This window comes from Numida meleagris, chromosome 2 (assembly GCF_002078875.1).
Source record: "Numida meleagris isolate 19003 breed g44 Domestic line chromosome 2, NumMel1.0, whole genome shotgun sequence".
In the NCBI taxonomy this organism is placed as follows: domain Eukaryota; kingdom Metazoa; phylum Chordata; class Aves; order Galliformes; family Numididae; genus Numida; species Numida meleagris.
The window spans coordinates 4,170,332-4,188,715 of NC_034410.1; the positions used below are offsets into that span (position 1 = coordinate 4,170,332).

Below are 18,384 nucleotides of genomic sequence, written 5' to 3' on the forward strand. Positions count from 1 at the left end.
GGTGGTACTGCTCCAGGAGGCGGATCAGCGGGGCGATGATCCCTGCCACCCGTGCTGCCATCGAGCACAGCCCCACGCCGCTCTGCCTGTGGGAGTGAGGGGGAAGTGGAAGATGTAGGCTGGCCCTACAGAAGACCGGTGCTACACCATGGGGGGATGCAAGGGGCAGCCATGGTGGCTATGTCGTGGTGCATCCTTCCTGCCCCTTCACCACCAGCACCCAGGTTGGACTGTGCATCCCCATGTCCTCCCACCATCATGGGAAGCCATAAAGTATGGGGGAACCTCACCTGATGATGGTGGGGAAGAGCTCTGCAGAGTAGACATAGGAGGTGGAGAAGGAGGCACTTGCGGCAAACTTGCCGATGACGGCCAGGACGGTGATTGCCACAGCCTGGTCTGAGGGAAAGAGAAGAGATTACTGCTGTGATGCCCATGGAGAAGGTTCAAGCAGGACCTTGGGTCTCTGCAGTTGGGTTTTTGGAGACAGCTCTCTTTAGCAGGGTCCATTGTGATAAGACAAGGGGAAATGGTTTCAAACTAAAAGAGGGGAGATATAGATTGGTGATAAGGAAGAAGTTTTTTACAGTAAGGGTGGTGAGGCACTGGCACAGGTTGCCCAGAGAGGTGGTGGGTGCCCTTGTCCTTGGAGACAGTCAAGGTCAGGCTGGAAGGGGCTCTGATCGAGTGGTAGTTGTCCCTGTTCATTGCAGAGGAGTTGGACTAGATGGCCTTTAAATGTCCCTCCAACTCAAATGATTCTATGATTATATGGTTCTAATAGACTTTCCAAGCAAATCTGCCACTTAAAGTATTGGATACCACTCCTAGCATATCCTTTTCAGCAAAATACCCCCTGGACAGCTAGCAAAGGGAGCCCATATTTCTCCTCAGGCCTTGAACATTTCCTAAATCTGCAACTGGAGTGAGTCATCATGCCACTGCAAGTCATCGGGGAATGCTCATTTGAAAGATATGGTAACTACCAATAAGAGGGAATGGCCTCAAGTTGCACCAGTGGAGATTCAGGTTGGATATTAGGAAAAATTTCTTCTTGGAAAGAGTGGTAATGCATTGGAATAGGCTGCCCAGGGAGGTGTTGAAGAAACATGGAGATGTGGCACTGAAGGATATGGTGTAGAGCAGTCACAGGCATGGGTCAGTGGTTGGACCAGATGATTTTAGTGGTTTTTCCAACCTTTATGATTCTATGAATCTATGATTCAGTAGCTTGAAAGCATCTTGCAAACGTGCCTTACTTGCATCGCCAGCATTAACAGCAGGGGAAAGGTACATAGTGCAGGGAAACTGTAGTTAGAAACAGATAAGGGGGGACAGGTTCTGAATGAAGATAAAGAGCTGGGGCTCTCCCTTGTGTTGGGAAGATGTTGTTCACCTTCAGGGATGCCAACAATGATGAGACACATCAAGCCAGCCAACAGCAGGAGAACAGCTTGGACTTTTTTCCTCCCAAACCACTGTAGCAGGTAAATGCAGCAAATGCGACCTGGTAACTCCACTACCCCAAAAGCAAGTTGTGTCAAATAGATGTCGAGACCAAAGCCTGTCACGTTAAGGCTCAAACCATAGTAGACTAGACTATCCATAAACCTAAAATTCAAAAGAATAGAGTAGATAATCAAATGAGTTTTCATGGATTTTTTTTTTCTTTAAAAATATAGGCTAGTTAGAAGACATGCAGCTTATTTGTTTAAATTTCCAGGAATCAATGTTTTAATTCTGGTCAAAACCTGTGGCAATTTTGTAGGACACAGTTAGAAGAGGTAAAGCACTATGGACACCAACATGCTCAGTAATATATGAGCTGTAAGCAGAATTCCTGAAGGGACCCAAAACTGCCAAAAGTTTTGTACCCAAAGTACAGAGATTCCAATAAAACTGGAATTACTCCAGCTCATCCCACAACCCCCACAGTATCTAGAATAATCATTTTCTCCCCCCTGCCCAGACAAGGTGTATCTGGTCCAGCCTGCAGAGAAGGGATAGCAAAAATATAGACACGATGAGGCTCTGGGCAACCTGATCTAGTACTTAATCTAACATTTGGCAACCCACCCTGTGGCTGGGTGGTTAGAATCTGATGATCCTTGAGGTCCCTTCCAAATCAAGGCACTCTATGATTCTATGATTCCATGACAATTCACAAGTGGTCAAAGGCATGGTTGGACATGATCTTTCCAAACTTACTGATTCTATGATCCCAAGAAGCCCAAAATCATAAAATAAATTTGCACTTGGAATAACTCTCAAGGGCTTCTTCTCTTCATATGGAAGTCGGGAAAGAAGGAACTGGGGGATGACTTACCAGGCACACGACATGATTAAAGTCACCTTCAGGAGGTGCTTCTTCCGAAGGAGATCCAGAATACTTCCAGACTTGGTCTGGGCCTCGCACTTCAGCTTCAACAGTCAGAAAGCCAGAGAGTCAGAGCAGACAAAGGAAACCCCTGGCTAGCTCTTCTTCCAGCAGAAGACAAAGGACAACCCCAGCAGGACACGTTGGTGAGCAAAGCTGTACTGGGAAGGACGGCAGCCCAGTGGGGCTGGGCTCTTGTGCCTGGGGACTGAGTGTCCTGAGCAACAGTTTGGAATCGGAGGGGTTCCTTGGGATGAACATTTTGCCAGCGTATGGTGCTGGGGTTGGGAAGGTGGGTAACCCCTCTTCAGGCATTTAGGCACGGAAACCACAGAGCAGGGATCTCATGCCCAACCTCAACAGTCCTCAGTGCAGAAAAGTAAAGGGAGGATTTGGGTTCCTCCTTTCTTTCTCCCACGGTGGACTCCAGAAATGCTGCAAGCTGAGCCTCAGCAGAAGCTGTGCCTCCTCCCTGACCTTGTCTCGTGTCAACTTAAGCAAGAGTTATTCATCACCCATCATTAAACGGTCCCCAGTGTATGTGGAAAGCTCTTTACCAAATGACCCCCGCCCCAAAATCTTCTACAAACCTTTTCTGAATTGGAAACACCAGCTTCTTCCCAGGTCTTTATTTACTGGCCTAATCACGCTGCCCCTGGGCTGCAAGCACAAAGGCAGTCCCTGGGGTCAACAAGCCATGCCATTGCTGGTACCTGGTCGAGCAGTGCTGCAGGAATGGTGCGTTTGTTGATGAATGCTGCCTTCTTAAGGTACTTCTTAGCTTCTTCGATTCTGCCTTTTGTCACCAGCCAGCGAGCTGACTCTGGTAGCACCCTGCCAAAGAGATGAGAGCAGAAAACACCACTGTGACCTGCTGAGCTTCCTCATAGGTCATCCCCCTGCCACCAGGTCCTGCAACAGGCATGATGTGAGATGGATGGGTCTAAACACAGCTTCAGCTCAGGCTTCCCAGCCCTACTTCTAGGCCACGGAAGCCACAGTTGAGGACCTGAATGAAAGCTGCTGCTGCTCTCAGTGGTACACATCTCAGGGAGATGTGCTGAGCTCTGCAGAAGCCCCTCCAGCATTTGTCATGTTTGCAAGGAGCTCACTGCCCACCTGCCACTTACCAGAAGTAGAAGAAAAGGGCAAACATAGGAACAGATCCTGCAATTTGCAGCAACCTCCAGTTACGAATACCATAACTCAAGCCAGCCAAGACCAGTTGTCCAAGGGCTAAAAAGCAGTGAGTTATAAGCACTGCCTTTGGTCGATAGGAGACACCAACCCATTCTGTAGCTGGAAAGAATAATGAAGATTCAGTGTCATCGATTTGAATGATTTCCCCTTATTCAAGCAGTGTGCCTCTCCCAGAGAAGTGGTCTATGGGAGTCTGGAAACTGGCAGTCAGAGCTCCAGGACATTGTCAGTGACTTGTTAGAAATGGCCTCACACAATGGAGATGCTGTTGGCAGCTCTGCACGTCCCTGTCAAGGGCTCACAGCATCTTCTGGGTTGGCTGCACAGTCCCTGTAACGGACACCCCCCATAGCTTCCATGCCTATTTCTTTAGACCTTGTCCTGGAGAATGGCTCATCTAGGTCATGTTCCTGGGAGAGGAGGACCAGGTCTATCACAGAGCCTTCCTTTGAGAGAGAGGCCTTTAAAACGTCCACGACTATCTCTTATGTCCCTTTTTGCATTGCATCCTTGAAGGACCTCATCAATCTGCCTCACATCAAGGGCAGCCTACTCACCTAAGGGCAAGGTAGTAATCAGAATTCCTGACACAGCAGTTGCCATGATACATCTGAAGACCATGTATGCAATGAAATTGGGCAAAAAGGCAATTCCTAAACCGAACAAACTCTGGCCGAGCATGGAGATCAGAAGAACTGGCCGGCGGCCGATCCTGTGGAAAAAGAAGGAAGGCACAATTAATATCTGGAGAGATCCCATGTGTATGGGGAAGAGCCCAGAGGAATACGCAGTGATTTGGGAACCATGCGAACAAAGGTCCTCAACCCAGGAAGGAGCAGATAGGAAAAGGAGCCTTTCCACTTCTGACCAGATGTGGTGCCAGCAAAGTTTAAAGTCGCTTCCAAAGTACCATGCCCTTGGAAGGCCTCCACACCACCTCTGTTGAGTGCAAAGAGAATCAGACTGAAGCTGAAACAGGCTGTACTACTGGTTCAACTCTGAAATACTCTGTACACATGCTGTCCCTTTCTCCCTTCTATGACCCTTGTGTGGCCCTGGGCTCCCATGACCTAAGGACTTTGGCCAGGGTCACCATAAGCAGAGCAGAGCCACAGAAAGGAAGCACATATGCTCTGGATAACAGCTGAAGGTGACCAAATGTAGGTCTCTGGAATCCCCGGGTAGCTGAGATGCCAACTGGGACTGGACTCATGACTGCTGAACCCCCCACCTCCATAAGTCTGTATCTCCCATTACCTTTCAAATATCTGTGGACAACTAAGATGTTCTTGTTCAGGCAGGGGATTGAGTTCTGGGAAGGGGATATTTCTTCATTCATCATTCATTAATGAATGCATGGGCATCCTGAAGTCTTAGTGAGGCAGTTTGTGGGTGCGAGGCAGGCAGGTATTTGTGTCTCCTCACCTGTCACTGAGTGGTCCAAAGATCACAGCTCCTAGGAGAAGCCCCACCATGTAGACAGACTGGGAGATGTCACCCAGGTCCTTCCTGTCACACACAAGGTCAAACTGGAGGAAAGAAACACAGCTGCTTTTGCTCTTGACTGATCCAAATTTCTCAGGATGGGCAGCACTTCTGGTCTCAGGCAGACACAGGAACTGTGTGCCCAGACTCTCACTCTAGCCCATGGGAGCAGAGATCCAATTCCTAAAGGTATGAGACTCTACTGTGTACATGAACTGCACAGGTTGAATATGGGACAGATCCATTGGGAACTCGATGCCCAAAGCACTGGGACCTGCAGGACTCCCTGCAGCCTAGACAACTCAAAGGAACTTCCTGGCTGGGATGTTATGCTTGAAGTAGGACCTGGGACAGGAGCCTCAGCACGTTGCTTCCCTGCCTGCAAGGGCAGGACAGGCCAGGGTAGGAGGGAGGGAGGAAGACAGGAGAGTAGCAGAGAGCTCAGAGAAGGGTACTTGTGAGGAGTTGTTGGATCTGGGAGTGAGGAAAAAGGAAGGGAGAAATAAGGAAAAGTGAACAGAGGTTCAGAGAGGGAGAAGTTGGAGATGTCAGTAGGCAGAGCCATTGGTCATCTTCATGGCTCATAGGACATCTTGCCCAAGCCCTAAACTCTCTGGAGGCTTAACAACAGATGAAGCTCTTGGAAGGTAAATGTCTTTCAGGGGGATGGGGACGTAAGGAGAATCAGGCAGAAGGATAGCAAAAATGGTGGCAGGGAGACTGAAAAGGTCCCTCCAGGCAACATATACCACGAGTTACCTGGATGCTGAAAAGAAGATGCATGATGAGCACTGTGGCTTTTCCTTGAACCAACCTACAGCACAGGATACTCCCATCCCATCCCATCCCATCCCATCCCATCCCATCCCATCCCATCCCATCCCATCCCATCCCATCATCCCACATCCTCAGAGCACCACAAGGAGATACAGACCTCGGTGAGCAAGGATGGCTGCTGTGCTGTGGGGTACACCCAGCCACTGCTGCACTTCTCCGTGGCATTCAGGCCGTACGCCACGATGGAGTCGAGGTCCCAGTCCACGGGTGAGTACATGGAGCACTGCTCGTACTCCCCATCCGCATCCCGGGGCAGGGTGAGGTTCAGCTGCTCTTCCTCAGTCAGGTTGGGGCCGACAGCGCGGATCCAGTCCGTGTTGCAGTAATGAGGCACGTCCACAACCATGAACACTTGGCCAACCATTTGGAAAGGATTAAGAAGTAGTGGGAGGGAGAGCAACAGCACCAGCAATTTCTGATAGAGGCGAAACTGCCCCACAGCATTTATCAAATCTCCAAACTCGACCATGGTGAATACCTCTATGGCCAGGCTACTGCAGAGCATGTCGCTTAAATAGTGCAATATTAATGTTTAAACTGTATGAGCACTAAACACCTAATCAGATGTGATAAAATGAGCACTTCAACCAGCATGTTCCCCCACTAAAATGATATACTGGAATCCTCCGGCATGCACTTTGTCACCAACCATTTGGGTTGGGTTTATGTGTCAAGGTTTTGGCAGCGGGTGGGGCTGCAGGGTACCCTCTGCGAGCAGAGCCACAGGGGAAAGTGGCTTAAGTTTGCTTTTAATTCACGCTGCTCTAGTTACAATAGGCAATAATTCATATTGCTCTCCTGACACTGAGTCTGTTCTGCCCGTGATGGTGATTGGTGACTGATCTCCCTGTCCCATCCCAAATCTGGAGCCGTTTACTGAATTTGCTGCTCTCATGAATGGCTTCATGGTTAGGTAGCCCATCCTGGTGCCAGGAAAGAGAAGCAGAAAAGCTTTCTTTGTACTTTCACTTTGGACCATGAAATATGGCTGGTCCACATGTCGGCTTGATGTTGACAGCTGTGCCCTAAGCTGTCAATTTTCATTTGCCCTAGGCAGAAACCCTGGTCAGTCATAAAACTAAATCTAAACTGCAGCGTTTTGGAGATAACCCAAAAACAGATTTGACTGAGAGAGTATCTTTAAGAAAAACAGTGGACTCGTTACACAGTCATACAGAGCACACAGCATTTGGGGATAAGAGGTGACACCAGCCTGGCTGTGCCTGAGGTTCTGATGTCACTTGAAAGGAGATTGACCTGATTTCTGCTGTGCGTCTCAGCTATTTCCTGAGCAGCCTCTCTGAGTGATTTGCATCTCTATTCCTGGAAACTGGAAACCTTGATTGCCCTCAGTGTATGAAATGTGGTGTGTAATTTGGCAAAGGTCTCTTGGCTGCTCCAGAGGTTCCCTTTAGCCAAAATCTGTGACTGCTGTGTTGTGGGATGACTTGGCCAAGGAGATCTTCCATTGCAGAGGCGTTCTGAACCCATCCTGCACGGCCAGCTGAAATCTCTGAGCTTACCCCGTTGTGCGTGGCTCATGTTCTTCCATTCCACTCCTCATCCATCAGCATCTCCTGTGGCAAAGAGGTCAGCTTTCGGCTATAAAATCTCCTTGTGAGTGACTCAGACATGGCTGCAGTCTCATGCTCTAATGCAGACGTGACTTCTTGAGGCTGTTGTTCATAATGTCACCAGACAGGCTTTTCTGATGACATGGGAAAGATTCAGTGCCCTCTTGTAAACTCTGTCACCCTAAGGTGACACATTTCATAGAAGGAGATTGTTCTCATGACCATCTTCATCTCACTAGGAGATGTGGGGCTGAGTGGTTCATAGAATCATATCATAGAATGGCTTGGTTTGGAACGGACCTTAAGGATCATCTATTTCCAACCTCCTGCCATGGGCTGATTTTCCCCCATCAGCTCAGGCTGCCCAGGGCCCCGTCCAGCCTGGCCTCGAGCACCTCCAGGGATGGGGCACCCACAGCTCTCTGGGCAGCCTGTCCCACCCTCTGAGTGGAAATTTTCCCCCTAAATCTTATCTGTATCTCCCCTCTTTTAGTTTAAAGCCATTCTCCCTTGTCCTATCACTATCAGACCATGAGCCAATCTCCCTCCTGATTACAAGCTCCTTTTAAGTACAGGAAGGCCACAATGAGGTCTCCCAGACCCTTCTCCAGGCTGAACAAGCTCAGCTCCCTTAAACTTTGTCCCAAGGCACTTGCCCATCCCAATTTCAGCATCTAACGAATCACGCAGCTCTCAGGCACATCTTGCTTTTCCTTGGACTCATATTGATGTCTCTCTGCATAAGCAATGACATCCTGCTTTGCAGCAGATGCAGTCATTAAGCAATTTTATTCCACCAACAGATCTGACAGAGCCAGGGTATATTTCATCACTGTCATGGCAGGGATCTATCTATCTATATATATATATATACAAATGTTTTAACATCTTTATCCTTTTTTTTTTAACAGACAGATGATTAACACAAGTGAAGTGATATACTACATACAATCATAGAATCATCGAATCATTAAGGTTGGAAAGACCACTAAGATCATCTAGTCCAGCCGTCAACCCATGCCTGTGACCACAATAGACCACGTGCATGAACCTTTTCATAATCTGTGCGTTCTTGCTTTGGCTTTCTAAGGTTTCTGTTGAACATGTTTATCGTTAGTGTAATTGCTAACTCCTGTAGCATTCATGCTATGGCAGCAGAGGGCATGGGGGGGGCTGAGATTAAACCACATAGGGATGGCAGAGGTAGCAATGCCACAATGCCACAAGAGACCTGGATTCCCTCTCCTCCTCTGCCTTCAAGACTGCATGACCTTGGCAAGGTCATTTCGCTTATCTTTACTTATCATCATACAATGAGGATAACAATGGTAACCTCTCATGTGGAGTAATTTTGCAGTCTAAATAAGGGAAAATATCACGAGGGAGTGAGATATTGCTATCAAAGAGTGTAGATAAAGCATGTCTTCAGCTCTAAATGTCTAAATATAGTTGTCTCTATGTGAAATAGATATCTAAGATTGCACTGTAATCAGAGGAGATCAATCAATAAACTCGGTGGAGTTCTGAGGGCTGCAGGCTTTTTGAACAGCGGCCATGCAGTTATCCCCAGAGGAAACCTTGCAGTAGATGGAGGTGCTGGTCCCACTGCAGAAGTTACCCTCTCCTCGCAGGTTTCTCACACTGAAGCCAGAATTTGTGACATTTTTTGGGAACTGAGCACTGATCTGGTATGATCAGGATAGAGATCTTAAATTTAGCTCCTTAAGCCACTAATAAATCAGCCAATGCACAACTGGATTCACCTGGTGCCAGAGGGGTGGCAGACTTCTAAGCTCTTCTTTTTTTTCTCCCAACTATATAAAGAACCCCTGTTTTAAAAGGTCATCATCGAAAACGTTTTGGTCTGCAGAGAAGAGATTTTCATGAGCTTCTTCAGCTTCTGATATTTCTCTGCTCCTTTCTGTTTTTGCAGGAGCATCCTGGCCAGCTTGGTCTGAAACATCATTGAGTGGATCAAAGAGATTCTGATGAGAGCTTTCAGAGGCATGGCTGGTGAACAGGTACCATGGGGTAATGCTGCCTTCCTGCATGGGGAGATGTCTGTTTGTTGAGCCTTCAGCACTAGGACGCAATCCAAATGCACCCTCAGCAGCTCTGGGAGCATGGTACTGTGAATCCAAGTGCTGCAGTGGTGAACTCTCATTCCTTTCTGGGTCTCTAGAAACAATCTCATCCTGTCCAGCAAGGAACAGGAGGCTGGAGGTGTCCCATGCTACCAGTGGGGCATTTGTTTCTGCTAGGATTTCCTGACCCATTTTGGAGGGATTTGGATCAAAGCAAGGTGGAGTTCCTGTCAAGTCTAAATCTGGGGTCACTGTCCTGGGAAAATCTTGTCTTTTTTTTCCTACAGATAAGAAAACATTGTTGTCCTCCAGAAGATCCATGTTGTCTAGCTGAAGCCCAGCTTCCTTAGGTAACTTCCCTAAACTACTTGATAAAGAAAAAATCCCATCCTCTATCATTGTGTTCTGGACATCCAAACTCAGTAAGTTCTGACTTTCTGGTTGATGACCAATTTGTGGATTTCCATCCCCAGCGAGACTTTTTTTGCTGTGATCAACTGCAGTCAGTAGCTCTGGAGGAGGATAGAAAGGGTTTCTTCCACCTTCAAAGCTGTTTGCATCTTCTTTCTGATTTTCCTGTGCTGGCAAGAGAGATGGACAACATCCCTCCTGTGGCTGCTGAGCCTGCCTGCCTACAGCTGGTTGGCCATGGACGTCGAGTTCAGTTCTCTGATGTTCATCATCACCTGAAAAGCTTGTACCAGGAGCCGACAGCAGGACATTCGTCTCCTTGCCATTGGTCTCAGTGGTGTCTGAGCAGCCTCCAGCACTCTCCTGTGTATCTTCAGGGATGACCTCTGTCTTCCCAGGCTGTGGTGGCTGGTCGTTCTTGGATGCCTTTTGTTTTGCTTGGCTGGAGGAGCCGAGGAGGCCCTGGGGCTTTTCCTGCTTGTCTTCCTTATTTGTTTGTTCTGAAGATCCTGCAGGGTTTTCTTGTTGACTCCGTTTCTTCTCTGAGGAGTGCCCAAACAAGGTGACAAGGGCTGACTGGGGCTTGGTGGGTTTCCTTTGGGTTGTTTCCTTCTTGTGAGTGTTGCCTTTGTCTTCAGAACCAGAAAGTGTAGAGAAGGGTTTTTTCCCTAACCTGAAACCTTTACCCAGCATATTTGTCCTGGCTTGACTGCTTCTAGTCTCTTTGCCTTGGTCACCAGGCCTTAATGTATCCATAGTGCTTTCCTCTGAGTGTTTCAGGTCCATTTTTTCTTTGCCCACTGGGTGGCCTCCACATTTGTCTGAGGACATATTTGATTTGGAAGAGTCTAATTTCTCAGTCGGTGTCTCAGAAATGGGAAAGATGTTTCCACTAAGATCTTCACTTGGATCCTTTGATTTGGAGTTGTTGACTTCATCATGTGAGGGCTGAGTGGCACAGGTCCCTTTCAAAGACATGTCTGCTGATACTGGAAAATCCTTGCTGGGTGATTTTACATCATATACCAAAATATCACTATGTGGGTTAGTTACCGGTTGGCCATATGTGGCCTGAAGTTCTTTTTCTTGTAGATGGGACATATTGTGGTCATCTGTCATCTCTGGCAAACCGAGTGTAGAGATTCTGTTCTTTTCTGGTTTGTTTTCCTGAGGTGTGTGATCAGGACTGGTTTCTTCCAGAAACCCTGATGGATTTACTTCTTTCGTTTTGTCTGTCTTCTCAAATTCTTCCCCAAGCAAATGACTTGCGCTGAATGGCTGCATGTTCTCCTCCAGAATGGCTGGTGTCTGCTTCCTAGGGAGCTCATCAACATTTATCTTTGATGTCTCACTCACCAGCTTAGCTATCTCAGGTGATGCACTCAGCCCTCCTTGCTCCGAGAAGCTGGGTGTTGTGCCAGGGGTTCCTGGCACAGCAGGGAGGTGGGGGGCTTGGTGTTTAGCTTTGGGTTCAGGAGGATCAACACCTTCATCTCTGCATTTTTGCTTCAGATTTGTATTGTTTCCAGTTTCAAGATTTTCTGGCACACATGCAGGCTGCGGGTTGTTTACACCCTCTCCAAGATGGTGCTTGTCTCCTGCAATGGCAGCGGTCCATTCAAGTTTGTCATCCATCACTGCAGGGCTTGTGTCTCCTTCACTGGGTGTGCTGGGTGAGAAGGACCCACAGACTTCATTTTCCTTCATTGGGAGCTCTGTTGTGGGCAGGACACAGCCTGCTTTGGCCCCCAGGTACATCCAGTTGGTGGGTTTAGTGCTTTGAGATGTGGCCTGACGGAAACTAAGTGAACTACGAGGCAAAGGTTTAGCAGGCTCCAGGGGCACAGGGGAGCAGGCTGAGGCCGACCCTCTCTTCAGCTGGAGCTTGCCCTGCTGGAACGCAGCGACTCTCTGGGACACCTGGTCCCTTCGCTTACCATTGCCTACATCCCCATCCCCAGGTGCCAGTGCCTTCTCACCATCTCTCTGCTCTCTAGGCTTAGGCCAGGAGCACACTTGCTCTCTTTTTTCAGGATAGGTGACACCAGGTAGGAAGCTTCCCTCCTTCATGGTTGCCTCTGTGGCTGTTTTTCCTTCCTGACCCATGAGCACCATCCTGTCCACCTTGTTGCCCGCAGCCTGGCAGCTTTGCCAGTTCAATGCACCCTTTCCAGCTTTTCCATCTACAGCCAACAGGACTGTTTCTGAAGGTGGCCAGCTGTTTCTGAGCTTGCTCCCTAAGAGCACAGGCCTGCTGTTCAGCTCTTGCCTTTGCTCAGCCAGCTCCAAGCTGTACGGCACATTGAAGGATGTGGGTTTCTTTCTTGCTTTGGTCTTATTTTCAGCCCTGCTATACCAGTCCTGGGGCTGTGGTCCTCTGGCTACCATTGCCGCTTGCTGCACCAGATCATCCCCTGGTTGTTGCTCCAGCCTTTCTCTCTCCCTTCTGCTTTTGGCTCCAGCCATCTGCTTGTAGTGGACTTGGCAGTAGAACACCCCGTGGAGGGCGGCATAGTTGTGCAAGCTGGAAAACACACATTGGCATAGCTGTTAGAGGCTGTGTGGGAGGGAAGGATTAACAGCAACGATGGATAGGTTTTCAGCAAAGTTGTCTTTCAGTGGAAACTGCTGGGGAAAAGAAGGGGTCTGAAGAATGGAACCTTTCAAAAGCACTGTCTGTTTGCTGAGGATATGTTTGATTTTTCTTTCAAAATGTAAAACACATGAAAAATTATACATTTCCTTGCAATACCTCTGGGAGAGGTAGGCCAGGTTATGTGAGATCCCTTTATGTGCCAGGCCTCAAACCAGGACTTCATCTTTCCCTTTTTTATGGACAGCATGGCCCAGAAGGGTCAGAGGCTGAGAACTGGGTTAGCTAAGTCTTATAACAAGAAGGTAAAGGGGAGGATCTCATTGCTGTGTGTGTTTGTCTTGTGGGAGGTTATAGAGAAGACTGACTTGGATTGTTCTTTGAGGTGTGGAGAACAAGAGGCAATAAGAACAAGTTGTAAACATGGGAAATTGTGATTAGGTATAGGAAAAGAACATTTTTGCTGCTGATCAGATCTTGAAAGAGAGGCCCTGACTGCAAGGCAGTGGAGGACTGACCTCGGAACCATACACACCTCTCCTGGACGAGGTCCTGCGCAACATTCCTCCTTGGACCTGCAAGGAGCTGGGTGGAAGCTTCCAGGTTTCCTTCCAACCTACTTGACTGTATGAACAGGTGAGGCACTCAAACTTCGACGATTAAAATCCATATCCACATTTCCAAATTTAAATTATTTCTTGTTTTTCACCTCACCCTTGTAACACCATACAGATTCCTGATCTGCAGGTGTCTACGAGCAGTCTTCAGACTCTAGGGATGCAAGAGCAAATTGTATCAGGGGCACCATCTGCCTTTCCTTGTTACTTTGAGCTTATCCTGTTTGAATGATCACTGGGCCATTCTGAGGGAAAATACTTAGACCTGTCTTAGAAACAAACGGATCTGGGGTCCTACCACTCACCTCAGTTTCTTCCCGCAGACTTTGCAGCAGAAGCATGAGTGGTGTAAACTGACTTTGTCAGTGAAAACACGCTCCATAGAGTAGACAGGCTGGAGGCATGAGGCGCACACATCTTTCAACATGGGCTGAAGAAGAAGAAACTGAAGTTAAATAACTGAATTGTGACGACTTGGAAATACGTGTGCAAGCTGATTTGCAGAATCTGCCACTTGTGTTGGATTTTCTTGTTGTTTTTTAGAGATTTGTTTTGAGAGTTCAGACTTCTGGCTGACCTAACTCACTTGCAATCTTAGGTAGCTCAAGATACAAAACAGAGGACATCCTTGGAACCCACATGAGAGAAGTGATTAATTTGATCGAGAGAAAATGGTTCACTCAACTGAGTCATTTAAAAGCCTTGAGTACGCTAAGAAATACTGTTCAGAGGCTGTGGCTTAAGAATCTGGATGGGCAGCTCCTGAAATCAAGATACAATATCTAGCTGCTCACATGAATGACATATTCCAAACCCTAAAAAGATCACATGTCTCGGTGTTAAAGCTTCAACTGCTCCATAAACCTGGTGGTTTACTCCAGTATGTTGACTTGTGCTCATATTTTTTGCCATGACCTCCTGGTTCAAACACCACTCTATGTGAAGAGCCCAAGGAATCTCTCTGGAAAGCATTGACAACATCAGATATTTTATTAATGGAAGGAGAAAGGCTGATATCCAAGCTTCTTTATTCCCTATCTGCAAAAATAGCTCCAGGCTGCCTGCATGGCCAGAGGCTGCTGGCAGCAATGTAGGTATCTCTGTGGTCTGCATTTTGCTGTGGTGTGAAGTAGAGGCTCAGAAACATATTTGATTTCATCATTACTCTAATTAGGTCAGTGTTCCAGGTACAGATACTACCTCATACAAGGATGTCTCTGCCTTTTTCTTGGGTCTGTTTTGCCACAGTTTGATTTGATAGGGTTTTACTGGCGTTCTCTTATCCTTTTGGCTTTTTGTTCAATGTGTGCTCATCCTGTGTTTCTGCATTGTCAGCTCAGAGAGCAGACAAGTTTAATTTTGTCTGTTATGCGGTGTGGGCTGATGGCCAGATTTTAGACTTGAGCAGAGGAAGCTTGAAAGATGTTTCGGCATCAGAAATATACGGTGTATCTTGAGGTAAGTTGACAAGGGAGCTGGAACCTTTTCTTTTATTTGCAGCAGATACCTGGTGTGTGTGCAAATAGTTTAATTACCTTCTTTTTTTTCTTGGCTGAACATATCAGTCATGTCAAGTCCTATTTGTTTTTCTATGACAACGCTTCCAAGAAGAGTTTAATGTTCTTCGGTTTTCTTCCCTGCATCTAGATGGAATTATCCAAACAAAAGCCCCATCTTCCCTTCATTCTTCAGTGATCTCAACACATCTTTGCTTTTGCTTTCTACAGAGAGGAGACCATAGTCCTGTAAGTATGTATGTATGTAATGGGTGTCTAAGCTCTCAGTATTCTCAATGGATATCCGGTTAAGGGAAACTAAGAGGTGATACATCTACCCTAAACCAGGCCCATGTAGCTGGGCAGGAGTAGTCAGGCAAGATGAATTTCACCAGTGTGACTGCAGAACTGTGCTGATGCCAGCGGGAGGGCAGTGCTGGTGAAGCTGAAGCTGAAACATGCTTTTGTGCAAAGATAAGAGAGAGATCCTCCAAGTGGAAAGTGGTAGCAGAAACCATGTTATTGTGTCTCTCAAATTAAAACTGAAGCTCTGCATCTTTGGCATAGATGCTGGTTAACTAGAGGGAATGAGCCGGCTGTTTGGCAAAGAACAAGAGGTGATGGGCAGCTGCATGAACACAGCATCATTTGTGATAATGGAGCAAGATGCCAGTCCTGCCCATGAGAAATCTCTATCAATGGATTGACTTTGTATTTCATCTGTTTTGATGTATTCTGTGGTACAGATCATGGTTACCTCTTGGTGCTCTTGCAGGCATTTTCTTTGGCAGTGATGAGCTCTAAGACAACACAAAGTTTTTATTTCAGCATAGAAGGGAGAAACTACTGATGTGATTCTGCTGTATAAGAAAAATGCTTTCCTTTAATTGTGACCAAGGAAGGAAACAGCTGTTTAGCAAACAAATAATATCTCTCTACTCCTTTTTTGGGAATGAATGTATGTACTCCTGGAGTGAGTTCCAAGTGTGGGGTAATGTTCTATAGGGGAGGCACCAGGGTATATGTTAAGTGCTCACTCTGATGATGCATGACAAATAGATTTAGTCTTCAGAGGTATTTTTACCAGCCCGGGGAATAAGCATTGCTAATGTTTTGGAAGACAGAGAGGTGATTAGCAGCCATCAAATGGCACTGTGGGCAAGGAAATTATCTTAAGACTTCTTTGAAAATGTTTATGGAGTGTTGCTGGAAGGCTCCTTCAGTGCACTGCTGATTACTGCTGTGCTAAAGGTTGCAGCTGGCATATGCCTTATCATCTGCTGTTTGCTTGTTTGTTTTCTGGGTGCATAAAAATTTTTATGGTAGGAAAGATCAGCCTGAAAATGCTGGTGCTGTCAATGGATGGAGAAGATGGTGAGCTCAAAGCTTTCATACCTAAGATTAAGCATCTTAACAGGGACGTGTGGCTGAAATAGATTTGGGACAGGTCGTACTTGATGTAGGCACTTCATATGTAGCATGTTTCATGATTACTGCTTCAAAGAGCTGCATCTGCAGCTGAACTTCTCCTGTGACCACTCAAGAAGGTATAATCAAGGTGAGATCAGCTATCCCCCCTGCTGGTGCAAGTAGTTTTCCCAGCCAATTTGCTCTTGAACATATCTACCTAACAGAGTCTGAGAATGCAGTGATCCACCAGGATAAAGAATGGTGAACAATATCATGTCTTGTATCCAAAGACCCTACAAAACTATGATCACTCATTTGGGATTTGGAAGTTTGTATGTACTCTACTTGTTTATTATTGCAAGGTCTGAAGAAGGGAGCTTGCAAGCTTCAGTTTGCACTTGAGTGTCAAATCTCTGCATTTGTTTTTTCTCCAACATTTTCAGCACTTTGGGGAGCCATGTATGATACTGAAATAATGCAGCAACTGTCTCCTCATGATATCCTGGCTAATGGAAATACCATGAAAGAAATACATCCCAAACAAGCTTAGCCTCATAAATGGCTCATTGAGACATTTAGAAACACTGTAAAACCCAAAGCACAAACAATAAGATCACTATTTTTAAGCACTGGCAGTGCAGGATATTTGGGTTTATTTGAGTTCCTGGAATCATTTTCATTGCCCAAGGAACCTGTTTGCAGCTTAGTAAAACTGTTCTAAAAAGAGATGAAACAAGCCTGGTACTGGCATCCTGAAACAAGCTAAGGCTAGAAACAAGCAAGTATAAGAAGGTGGTGTTGGATTTTCTATAATTGATCCTACTAAAACAATCAGGAAAGTCTGAGCAGTTACTTGTCCTGGTTCCCTGAAACATTTAATTTATGATGGTCTGCTCTTCTACCTCAAGCTTTGGTGAATTCTTTGGTGGAACTGAAAACCACATTCTTAGTTCTCTTTTGGCATATGCTACTTCCCAGCTTTTGGGGTCCCAGAAGCATATCAAAGAGCTCTGGGTATACGCCCGCATTCTTGGAGGAAAGCAGAAATTCTACAGATCACACCATTTTTCTTTATTTTTCTCCAGAACGTTTCTGTGGGCCAAGAGCTTTCAGACAAAACTACCAGGAACATGTTTGGAATATGCTATCAGCTGCTTCCATTCAAGGTTTATCGCTCTTAGACTCAGACTCTATGAGAATGATGATAGATATTCCCAATTTCTTTCTGTTACCAATGCCAGAGCATCAACAGGGAGGTATTATTTATTCATACAACGTTTTCCATGATTTTCATCTTAGCAAAAATCCTCAGGGGAGGCTGAAAGGGCCCGGTGTTACTTAGATTTAATCTACCTCCCTGGTCCACCACACCTTGAGCAAGATACTGCATGGTGTGAGATAATATCTGCTACTTAAAAACACAGCTATGAACTGAGTGATATGAAGTGGTACACTCTGAAACTGTTGTCAGTCATCAGTGTGAGAAAGCACTTCTTGGGGTACACATCCTACCCAGTCTCAACCTAACTCTACTCCTGGATGGGGTGGTGTGGATTACACTGTACTCAACTCAGTTTTCAGATGTGAGTATGGACACTGCTTGCCACGGAGCTGATAATCCACCCACACTGTAAAGAAGGCGTCGATTTGTGGTTTAGATTTAGTGATTTAGAATGCCCTTACTGCGTGATTTGACTGGTTCATTCGACTGGTTCATTTCAAGGGACTTAGAAAGGAAGCAAGCACTCAACAAAAGAAAGTCAACCAGACCAAAGTATTTTTAGAGGTAACGTTTACCTTCAGAATGCAGCAATAAAAGTTAAAAAAAAAGCCACAAAAAAAAAAAATCTAAAATCATGAGTTGAGAATGTACAAAACAAAGTCATAATAAAAAGAAAATTGCTTTACAAGGTTGCAAAATGAACTTAAACAGTAAATGGGTATGAAAGCATGGAAAATCTAAAATAAGTTTTTTTATAGATATCGAATAATAAATTACAATTCTGAAAATCAAGGAAAGCAACAACCACTCTATCTCATCTTTCTTTGAATCTTTTTTTGAGGAACAGCACTGATAATAGCTGTAGAGTTTGATGTAACAGTTTTCAATAGCATCAAGTTTTTCTGGGAAGTGTACTCTGCTAAATACCTCCCGCACCAGTAATAGTGTCAACCACTGGAATTTTTTGATCTATTGTCTAAGAAAAAACCCATCCAACCCACCCATCAGTGCCAGTATGAGTACATATACATATTTGTGTGTTTACAATGCCCTTCCTGGCAATTCTGTACGGAAATTA

General features: G+C 46.1%; 1 protein-coding gene across 1 annotated transcript; it reads right to left on the reverse strand.

Moving 5' to 3' along the window:
* LOC110395021 (solute carrier family 22 member 13-like) lies at positions 2-6,451 on the reverse strand (the record flags this gene model as incomplete). Its single annotated transcript, XM_021389104.1, has 9 exons — positions 5,997-6,451; positions 5,003-5,106; positions 4,135-4,289; positions 3,508-3,676; positions 3,091-3,211; positions 2,327-2,421; positions 1,397-1,611; positions 291-399; positions 2-86 (listed from the first exon to the last, which is right to left on the reverse strand). Coding segments are annotated over exons 1-9 (1,461 nt in total), but the record flags the coding sequence as incomplete, so codon positions are not given.